The sequence below is a fragment of the Oryctolagus cuniculus genome, chromosome 5 (genome assembly GCF_051225735.1).
Source record: "Oryctolagus cuniculus isolate XC-2025 breed Fujian yellow rabbit chromosome 5, ASM5122573v1, whole genome shotgun sequence".
Lineage (NCBI taxonomy): Eukaryota > Metazoa > Chordata > Mammalia > Lagomorpha > Leporidae > Oryctolagus > Oryctolagus cuniculus.
In genome coordinates, this window is record NC_142871.1 from 140,508,970 (window position 1) to 140,519,896 (window position 10,927).

General features: G+C 55.3%; 2 protein-coding genes across 2 annotated transcripts; one reads left to right on the plus strand and one right to left on the minus strand.

Annotated features, from left to right (window-relative positions):
* The first annotated feature begins 2,343 nt into the window (after nt 1–2,343).
* On the plus strand, nt 2,344–7,428 carry RNF39 (ring finger protein 39). The gene is made up of 4 exons (XM_051855821.3): nt 2,344–2,879; nt 4,447–4,469; nt 4,683–4,774; nt 6,082–7,428. Exons 1-4 carry the CDS (start codon nt 2,517–2,519, stop codon nt 6,660–6,662), a joined length of 1,059 nt encoding a protein of 352 aa, XP_051711781.2. The 5' UTR covers nt 2,344–2,516; the 3' UTR covers nt 6,663–7,428.
* On the minus strand, nt 7,413–10,772 carry PPP1R11 (protein phosphatase 1 regulatory inhibitor subunit 11). Its single transcript, XM_002714343.5, has 3 exons — nt 10,531–10,772; nt 9,345–9,453; nt 7,413–8,634 (listed from the first exon to the last, which is right to left on the minus strand). Exons 1-3 carry the CDS (start codon nt 10,597–10,599, stop codon nt 8,432–8,434), a joined length of 381 nt encoding a protein of 126 aa, XP_002714389.1. The 5' UTR covers nt 10,600–10,772; the 3' UTR covers nt 7,413–8,431.
* Nucleotides 10,773–10,927: the final 155 nt, after the last annotated feature.

Below are 10,927 nucleotides of genomic sequence, written 5' to 3' on the forward strand. Positions count from 1 at the left end.
TATTCACAGATTTCAGGAACTTGAATGTGGTATCCATTATTTTGCCCATTATAGTATAAAAGTGCATCCTTCACAAAAACAGCTTTTGATTGTATCAGTTGTCTGTTGCGTGGGTATTTTATTTGCTTTCATTTTAGGAGCACTGAGCTGGGAGGTATGTCCCAAAATGAATGTACCTGGGTTGTTTATGTGGGTTTGTTTATCAGGGTTTGTATTAGAGTATCTCCCTAATAAGTATGGAGGAGGAGGAAGAAGGGTGCCTGGAAGGGGTGCCTAATAAAGTACTGCTGCCCCATAACAACTCGGTACTGTTGCATTGTTGTTCTTATTGACAATAAAACTAATGACAGAGTGGCTCTTTGCATATTTTCTGTAAGCATGTCCATCTGCCCCTAAATAACAAGGTGTACCCTCCTAATGATTCCAATGTGTATGGATGACTCAGATCTAGCCATCATAATTGCATTACAGTATGAGTACATCTGTCTAAGAGCTTGGGCACATTTGGGCATTGGGATGTCAATGAACACACATGCATGTCGTACAATGGTGTGCATGAACTTCAATATTTCCTCATTCACAATGTCTCAAGAATATCCAGATGGAAAAGACCTGGCATCAAGGAGGCAGAGGAACTAGGAAGAGAAAGAAGGAGAAAAGGAAAGGAGGGAAGAGGAGGGTGAAGGGAGAATCTTTTTTTGTTGATGTTGTTAACATTTTGTTTATTTCTTTGAGAGGCAGAGTTACAGAGAGAGAGGGATAGAGAAAAAGGTCTTTCATCCACTGGTTCACTCCCCAGATGGCCGCAACAGCTGGAGCTGGGCCGATCAGAAGCCAGGAGCCAGGAGGTTCTTCCAGGTCTCCCATGTGGGTGCAGGGGCCCAAGTACTTGGGCCATCTTCCACTGCTTTCCCAGGCCATAGCAGAGAGCAGGATTGGAAGTGGAGTTGCTGGGACTCGAACAGGTGCCCATATGGGATGCTGGTGCCACAGAGGGAGGCTTAGCCCACTAGGCCACAGTAGTGGCCCCAAGGAGGGATTATTTCAGAGATGTAAAGAAGGACATGGCGGGGGGGGGGGGGGACCAGGGAATATTGAAAAAAAAAAATCAGAAAGCAGAAGGAACCTCCAGACCAAACAAAAAAAAAGGCAGAGTTGGGTTGGAGCTGAGGCACAGGTCAGAAGGTCTGAGTGTGGCGGCCCCACTTTTGGCTGTTCCCTTGCTGTGTGACCCTAGCAGTCCATATTCTCTGGGCTTCAGTGAGCTAAGAGATTTGACATAGATGATCCTTGGGCAGATTCCAAGGAAGGAGAGCAAGAGAGACATGGAAATAAAAGCACAGATGGGGCCGGCACTGTGGCATAGCCGGTAAGGCCGCTGCCTGCAGTGCTGGCATCCCATTCGAGTCCCAGCTGCTCCACTTCCAATCCAGCTCTCTGTTATGGCCTGGGAAAGCAGTAGAAGATGGCCCATGTCCCTGGGACCCTGCACCCATGTGGGAGACCCAGAGGAAGCTCCTTTCTCCTGGCTTCAGATGGGTGCAGCTCCAAGTGAACCAGCAGATGGAAAACCTCTCTCCCTCTCTGCCTCTCCTTCTCTCTGTGTTACTCTTTCAAATAAATAAATCTTAAAAAGGAAGGAAGGAAGGAAGGAAGGAAGGAAGGAAGGAAGGAAGGAAGGAAGGAAGGAAGGAAAACACACAGAGAGATAGAAAGAGCCAGAAAGAGAGCCACAGGGAGAAAGTAAGAAGAGGCCCTGGGAGGCAGTCAGAGGCAGCGCAGAGCCTGTCAGCTCCTCGGGGCAGGAGTGTGGGCTCCTGCTCCCTTTGCCAAGACTTTGGAGTGTCCTAAAGCCCTTAATAGGTAAGGCAAGAAGATGGAACAGAGAGAGGTGACAGCATGATAGCCGCACACCAACACTCAGAGGCTTGCCAAAGCCACACACACCAACATCTGAGCTTCCGGCACCCAGCCCCCAGGTGTAGGCGTGCCAGCCACCTGGGATGAGTCACGCCCTGGCGATGCGGGCGCACACGCCGGGAAGGAGCCTGGGCGCCCTGCCCACTGGCACACACAAGTCGAGGGGCAGGTGAAATTCGGCTCTTGGAGGGGGTTGACAGGGATCTACCCTCCCCATTCACAGCCGCATTACACGCCCCTACCCCGCCCAGAGCCCCAGCCCCCTAGTGACCGCCCCGGCTAGGTGCTGCTTTCTGGGCTCCCTGCCCCAAGCCCAGCCGGCGAAGCGGGAGAACCAGATGAGGTGTTACGCAAGGCCTGATGTTTACCTGCCGCGGGAGCCGCCTCCTCCCTATAAAGCCTGACGTGGTGGGGAGATTCGCCAGGACCAAGACTCTGAAAAGAGAGGCAATCCCCGGAGAGGGGCCGAGAAGCGGCGGAAAGTTAATGCGGGAGACGGAAAGAGGCAGCCCGAGTCAGCAAGCGGCAGGGGCTGTGCGTGCTCCAAGGCGGTTGCGGAGGTCGCGCAGGGGTTGGCGCCCAGACCCGGGCTCCCCATGGAGGCGCCTGAGCTGGGCCCGGGGCTGGTGGAGCGTCTGGAGCAGCTGGCGACGTGTCCGCTGTGCGGGGGCCCCTTCGAGGACCCGGTGCTACTGGCGTGCGAGCACAGCTTCTGCCGCGCGTGCCTGGCCCGTCGCTGGGGCAGCCCGCCGGCAGCTGGCACCGAGGCGCCCCCCACCGCCTGCCCCTGCTGCGGCCTGCCCTGCCCCCGCCGCAGCCTGAGGTCCAACGTGCGCCTGGCGGTGGAGGTGCGGATCAGCCGCGGACTGCGGGAGAAGCTGGCCGAGCCCGGGGCCCGCGTGGGGAGACGCCGAGGTGGCCGCATCCCCACCATGGGTTGCCTGGACCCGCAGGGAGAGGTGAGGCGGGGGTGCGCCGTGCGGGTCGCGACCGACGGGTGGGAGGGGGGATTCGTGGCATTTCCCGCAGTGGACGGTCAGGCGAGGGCTGTCGTGATGGAGCGGCCGGGGCTGGCTCTGGGTCCTCCAGAGGAGAGGCGCCACCGGGGGAAGCAGCTGACACCTGGTCCAGAAGGGAGGAGGCTGGACGGGAGCCCGAGTCTTGTGAGAGGAGCTGTTGAGAGACGGTTCAGGAGGCACAGGCAGGTTGGGACGGCGGTTGGCACCCGGAGACCATGGGTGCCCCCGTGGAGAGCGCGGGAACGGCGCGAGTAGGGGCGGGGCGGCCATCGGGCACCCAGGGGGACCGAGGGCCGGCGGCGGCCGAGGGCGGAGGTGGGCAGGGATGAGTGGGGGGCGGCGGGGAGGTCCGAACCAGCGCAGAGCGCGGGGAGCAGACGGCTCGGGGAGAGCGGGGACAAGGCTGGAGTGGAGGTTGAGGAAGGATGAAGGGAGAGGGGAGCAGATCCGGACGCCCCCACAGCTCGTGGCCCTGGGGCCGGGACTCGGGCCCCAGCCCAGCTGAGTTGCTGTTGTTGTTTGTTCTCGGCTCCTCCCAGGTCCCGGGGCAGGGGCGGCGACAGGTGGCGGCGAGGTCCAGGCCTCCAGCCATTGAGTCCCCTGGCTCCTCGCCACATCCCAGCCTTATCACCCACCCACCCCTCCTGCCCCTCCTGGGCCCCGTCTCCCTGACCACCAACCAACCCTGTTCCCTTGTCAGACTCCCAGGCGTTAGGGACGCCCGACCGAGTTCTCCCCAGCAGCCTAGCCGGGCTTGGGTCTGGCTTCCGTCCTTTGAAGTCTTCACAGACCTAATTAGTCTGGATGTAGTTGGCATAATAAGGCAAACTGCCCTTCCTCCGCCCTCCCCCTCCCCACCACGCTGGCCAGCTCCAGCCGTCTTCCCGGGACAGCCGAGCAGGTCCGTGGAGGGGAAGCCTCCAGCGCCCTCTCCTGGTCCCCGTGGCTCCACTCGGATCTGTTGAACCCCTTGGAACGCATCCAAGTCCAGCTGCCTTCCTTGGCCAGGGTAGAGACACAAAACAAAGGACCCAATAAACGCCACTGGGCTTTTATGACAACAGGGGAAGCAGCTTTATTGTAAGGCTTTTATATGCCAGCTCTTAGTGCTTGGGCTTTGAGCGTGTATTTGGTCTGTGTGATGGGGGTAGGGGGACAGATGATTGGATGCACTCAGAAGGTGGATAAGGAAGGGGTCACTGAAGGAGGCAGGATGGGGCTGGGCAAGCAGGGAGGAAGGCAAGGACTCTGGGAACAGATGTGGATAGCGCTAGGGGAAAGGAACTGATAATCTTTGGAGAATGGAGAGCGGAAGAAGCGGATAGTGGAGGTGGAGTGAGGGGAATGAGGAAGTTATGAAAGAGGAAGGGGGAGGGGAGCAAGAGAAGAGGTAAGCTGCTGTGTGGGGGCAGGGAGGACACCATCAAAGAGGACGGGGGAGGTGGCCCCATACCAGGAAGCCTGAGCTCACATCCATGTTTGTTTGCTTGTTTTTTGCCCATCCCAGGAGGTGAGGAAGACATGGAGACGGTGAGTTCCATTTTTTCCCCCCATGACCAGCCACCATAGTCATCACCTTCCCACTGGGCACACTTCTCTGTCCCCACTTTCAAGCGGGTTTTCTGGGGTGTGGTCTCACCTCTTCCTACCCCAGGATGTGAGTAGGGCAGGGGTGGGGGCATTGGTATCAGAGGGCAGAGCACTGCCTGTTTATGTACTGACCCTTCTCTCTCATCTGTCCAGATTTGATGTCCGAACACCCAAGTCATCGAGCTCAGAAGAAGAGCTCCCTGAAGATTACCCAGTAGCCAAAAACATGCTGCACAGGCTGGCCGGTGAGTGACAGTCTGTTAGGCTTGCTCCCTCTTAGTTCCCCTTGTGTTCCATCTGTGTTAGCTTCCTAGGACTGCTGTAACAGAGCGGCACAAGCCAGGGTAGCTTCAACAACACATGTATTATCTGGAGGTTCTGGAGGTAGGAGTCTGAAATCCAGGTGTTAGCCAAGGAAAATCTGTTCCATGCCTCCCCCAGCTTTTTGCTTATACCTGGCCTTCACACTGTCTTCCCTCTGTGTGCATTACTACGTGGGTCAGCATTTCCTCTTTTGATAAGATGGTGGTCATACTAGCTTAGGGCCCACCCTGATGACCTCATTTTAACTTAAGTACTTCTGTAAAGACCCTTTTTCCAAATAAGGCCAGGTCTGAGGTATTGAACACTTCAACACATCTTTGTGTGCATGTGTGTGAAGTGACACAATTTAACCCATAACAATGCCCAGTCTGGAATCCTCATATTCCAGCCATGTTCAGACCGCTTTCTTTATCCTACGCTCAGACCTGGAGGTTAGCTGCCTCCCAGGAATCTCTGCCTTCACCACCCCCCACCACTCCTCTCCAGAAGGGTCCCTGGAGCCCACCACCCTCCCTGCCCCACCTTCCCTGCTCACTCCCAAGGTTGCCCTCAGTGCCTCTCTGCACTGCCTAGAGAAGATATTCTACCCTCTTGGTCACCCATCATCCTATCTAATCCAGATTGATTCTAGAACCCCCAATCTAGAAGTCTTCCTTCAAAGCACTCTGTACATACAAGGCCAATGGTCCTTTCTGGCCCCTTTGACTGTCACCAACTTCTCTCTGCTGGACAACCCCTATAGAAATAGACCTGTCCACCCACACCTATTCCCGTGAGTGGGTGGGCTGGTTTCTCAGGATGCCTTGGATTCCTGCTTCGGTCCCTCCCTGCTGTTGCTTGGGGTTCCAGTATCAAGTATCAGTCTCTGATTCACCTGCCCCTTGCAGCTGACCCAGCTCCTGCCCTACCCTAGATGCTGCAGATTGAGGTATCAGTCCTCACTCCTCCCCTACTCTCATCAGACTCACTCTTCTCCCACAAGCCAAATGGTCCTTTCATCTGTGCCCTGGGTCAGCATAATTCTTCTCCAGGTCCAGCTGTACAAAAGCAGGGCATCGTGCGCAGGTCCAGGTCTTGCCAAGCCTGCTCTTCATATTTGTCCCTTTTTGGTCTCACAGCTGACTTCTGAGCTGTTGCAGGGTCTCTTAGGAGTCCTGCACTAGTAGTCTTACCCTTCTGGTTCAGAAACCCCTCTCACACTGTTCTCTCTCTGCTTTCCCTTCCCCAGCTGACCTGACCCTGGACCCTGGCACCGCACACCGCCTCCTGCTCATCTCTGCCGACCGCCGCAGCGTCCGGCTGGCACCCCCAGGGACTTCTGCGCCCTGTGATGGCCCCACGCGCTTTGATCAGCTCCCGGCGGTGCTGGGCGCGCAGGGCTTCGGGGCGGGCCGCCACTGCTGGGAGGTGGAGACCGCAGACGCAGCCTCCTGTAGAGACTCTTCAGGGGAGGACGAAGACGACGGGGAGAGCCGCTATGCCGTGGGCGCGGCCGGGGAATCGGTGCAACGCAAGGGCAGCGTAAAGCTGAGCCCTGCGGGGGCCGTGTGGGCCGTGGAAGGCCGTGGCGGCCGCCTGTGGGCTCTCACGGCACCGGAGCCTACCCTGCTGGGTGGTGCCGGGCCCCCACCACGGCGCATTCGGGTGGACCTGGACTGGGAGCGAGGCCGCGTGGCTTTCTACGACGGCCTCTCGCTGGACCTGCTCTTCGCCTTCCAGGCGCCCGGTCCCCTAGGGGAGCGCGTCTTCCCGCTGTTCTGCACCCACGATCCCCGAGCCCCGCTCCGCATTGTGCCAGCGGAAGGCTGAGCGTCGCCTCCAGCCCTCTTGGTAGTTTGACCCAGCCATCTTGGAGGTGGAAATGATTCCAGGGATCCTGTCCATAGGCCCATTTGAGTACAGATAAGCACCCCTGCCAGTACACATTATCTCCCCCCACACACCCAGGTAAGACCTCAACCGGCCTCAGGTTTTACACATCCATGCCTAAAGCTGAATTCATTCCTGCTCCCTCCCTCTTGGGAATCTCTCCTCACTGCTGAGCCCTCCCCTTCTACACTGTTCCAGACCTGCACTGGGGGAAGAAGCCCTTATGCCCCCAGGATTGATAAACGCCCTGTGATTACTACAGAGGCCTTGCTAGTCACACATTTAACTCCCACTCTTGCCTTGTCCAGCTCCAAAGAAGGGTTCAGTGCCTTCTCCAGAGTTCTAAGGCTTGTGTTTCCCCCCTGTGCTGTCCACTCTGAGGTTTCTCTTCAGGAGACAAGAGGCTTGACTGAGGGCTGGGCCCTAGGGCCTCTCCGATGCTTAAATACCCTTAGGGTGGGGAACTGAGCAAGCCAGTTCTAGTCTACCTTCCTTAAGTGACTTCTTGCTGTGCTCACAGCCTTTTCCCAATAAGCCTCTAAAACTTCTTCCTGCACATACTCTCAGAAAGGAACCAATGGTGCTACCTCTCCGCTCCTCAACCTGGGAATGGTCCAAACATTCCCAGACTCACCCTTGTACAGTCTCACATCTCTCCCCATACATAGAAATGGGCCCGTATTTAACACATTTTGCAATGTTGGGTTATTTATTTTGCGCATCTGTGGCAATAAACGAGATCTCAGTGGTGGTATGGATTTGATTGATCTCTGATAACTGTGCATGGCAAGAGGCCTGGAAAATGATGACCAGATCCCAGAGTAAGGGGCAGGGAAGGTGGAGAGAGCGGGACATTGGGGCTGGCAGACATCAAAGCCTTGGAAGGAAGGGGCAAGAGTGCAGTACAGGGGACACACACTCATCTCCTTGCATAGACTAGGGACCCTGCGACTATGTTGTACCTCTCTCTGAAGCTCAAAGACCACAGGCTAAGGAGATAGTTGGCTCTAACTGACCTGTCTCAAGCCAGCTTTGTCAGAAATCCTAACTCACATGGCAATTGTGGGCACAGAAGACAAGGCTATTTTCCATTAGAGGTGAGAAGAACAAAGACCTCTCTCCTAATTCCTCTTGAGTGCATGAAGTATAGGCAGGAGGGGAGGGGCTGGAAGGCCTGAGGTCTCTCACAAGACCTCATATCCCACAGGCAAGGACAGAATTGGGTTACATAAATACTTTAGTAGAGGAGCTCTAAGCCAGAATTAACAAGCATAGCTAAGGTGAGATTGCCTGGAATCTGACTGGGACCCTGGCAGTGAAAGCTAAGACAGTTGGAAACTCAATTTAAGTATTTGGGACTCAAGTTGAGAATGCAGGGGGCCAAGATTACTGGATCCCAGGACAGGCAGTTTGGCAGTGAGAACAAAGGGAGGAGACTGGGACCAAATGCCTGGATCCCTGGAGAGAGGAGGGTGGGTATTGAGAGGAGAAATGAGGGCTGAGGGAAACCCAGAAACCTGGGTTCTGGAATAGCAGCAAGTCAGAATTCCAGGATCCCTGTCCACTTCCTCTTCCTTTTCTCTCTATCTGGTAGAGAATAGGGAAGGAGTGGGCCGGAGAAGGGATGAAACCATGGGTTTAGTCCCCAAGTAGCCACATGGACACATTCAGGGCCAGACAGACACAGGAATGGTGGGGGAGAGAGGAATTTAGTGCTGCATTGGCCCTGGAGGGGGTTGGGAGGGGTCAGGAGGCTGGGGAGGGGTGCTGGGAGTCGGTCCCAGGGCTGCATGACGCCTTCCTCTGCGATGGCCCCGTACACAGTGTGTATGACCACAGCCCTCATCTTCCTCCTCATCACTCTCCGTGGAGCTCTCACCAAAGGCCCGAGGTTTCTCATAAATACAGCAGCCTGAATGTGGAAGGAGGAGTCCAGTTAAAAAGGAGAAAGAGTAAAATGTATAGTGCATTCCGTTCCCACTGGATTTCAGTGGAAGTAGCGACTTCACTGTCTTCCCCTACCTTCCAGGATCCAGCCTCTCCAGGCCTGCTCCCTGGTACTCAGGCAGCTGAACCCACTGTCCAAAATCCCACTTCTCTAACCTCTGGTACCTCTTGCCTTTAGGCCTTGGCACATCCCAGTTCTAGCCCCTCCTACATCTTTAACTTCCTTTTCCTGATGCCAGAGAACCACCAAGAAAGTGAAAGGACTATGACCACCTGAGGGCTTCTGCAAGGCCAGGAAATGCAAGAATTCCATGGCTTGGCGCTGGCCTTGTGATGCAGTGGATTAAGCCTCCACCTTCGACACCAGCAACCCATATGAGCACCAGTTCTAGTCCTGGTTGCTCTACTTCTGATCCAGCTCTCTGCTAATGTACCTGGGAAAGGAGCGGAAGATGATCCAAGTAATTTGGACCTCTGCTAACCATGTGGGAGACCTGGATGGAGTTCCAGGTTCCTGGATGGCCCGCCCCAGCCCTGGCAGTTGTGGCCATTTGGGGAGTGAACCAGCAGATGGAAGAATCTCTCTCTCTCTCTCTCCCTCTCTCTCTTTTAAATAAATACATATTTAAAAAAATAAAAACATCCCATGGCTACTGTGGGCCCACAATTACTTACATTTTGATGAGCGGCGTCCCATATGTTCGTTGTCCACAGTGTCACTTGTCCATTCCACCTTCTTCTCTGGCTTCCGTTTCCGAAGTTTGATGGTTAGGCTCCGGTTCTCCTAGAAGGGTAAGAGGGATGGGCATACCTGTCTAGCTCCTCCTGACCCTTCCCCTTCCCACTCCCCTCCTCACTTCCCCAGCTCAATCAGTACCACAGACACAGAAGCAGAGGAGCTGAGTGCTGGAAGAAGACAAAATAGCACGGGTCTGGACAGAACAGGCCTGTGACCTCACGAAGTCCCTTGAGGAATAAGTGCTATTTCCTATTCCTGAGGACTATTTGCATACACAGAGACACAATTCCTAATCTAGGGAAGGTCCCAGCAAATCTTCAAAGAAAAGTAGAATCCTTGCTGCTTCTGTCTTCCTCCCCAAAACATCCTTGGTGGTATTAATACATGAAAATTATCGTCTCAGTGCCTAATCTCTGCTCTCCCTCTCTTTTTCTGGACCCTTATTTTTTCTCACTATAGAAGGACCTACATTCTTATCTCTCCCGTCTTTAAGCTCAGGCTCCACTACCTGTCATCCACCTATTTCCTAGCATCCTGGCATCTCTGGTAGTGACTACTGCTTAACTACCAATTCCTAAACTCCCTTAATCCAGACGTTATTAAGTCCAACGCAACATTCTCTCTTGGAAAGCCATTTAGCTTGTTTGTACCAAAACGCAATTTGTTTTTCCATCTCCTCTTTCTGATTTCTCAAAACACGATCCCGTCTCTTTTTCTTGTTCCTTCACCCCCTCCACTTCTCTTCACACTCAATCCACTCAGCATTTACTGGTAAGTGTGCTTCTGGTCCGAGTCCCCTAGCGCCCTCTCCAACCACACCGAGTACACAGCCTTTCCTCTCAGCACCTTCCTTGCCCCAGTCCTCCATTCCATTCTTTCACTACTTCTACCCAGTACCGCCCCAACAGCACCGTCTAACTTCCTGCTGCTTGTCTCTTGACCAGCCGTAAGCACCTCCGCCACTCCCAGTATCTCCAGTACCCTGTGGTCCTCCTAACCCGACATTCATCCCCGCACCCCAGGTCCACAGGCCCACTCCTCCACAGCTCTCCGAGGCCCCGTGCCCTCCTCCCTCCCCGGGTCTCCCAGACCCCTAGGCAGCGCCGCCCCCTCCTTTCTCACGGGCTCGGTTGTCACGGTAACCGTTGTCTCAGTGACGGTCTCACTCAGCCCGGCCCCTGCCTCGGCCATGGCTACGGCTGAGAGGGAGGAGGGAAGGGGAAGGAGACGCCTCTCCCTTTTTCTGTGTCTCAGATCTAAGAGAACCGGTGTCCGATTCAGAGTAGTAGCCAGGATCCTCCGCCTTTTTCCCCCTCCTCCTGGGCCTCCGCTTCCCCACCCCTGGGGATAACCTGTCCAACCCCACTTCCGGCTCTCTGCTTCCGGGTGTGACGCATCTGCAGTCCCCCTCCCTTTCCCTTCCCTGCACCAGATGCGTCAAAGCGCAGGCGTCGACTGATTAGTTCCGCCGTAATACGGAAGCGCGCAGGCGCCGCCCTCCGGAGACCAAATTTAGTGG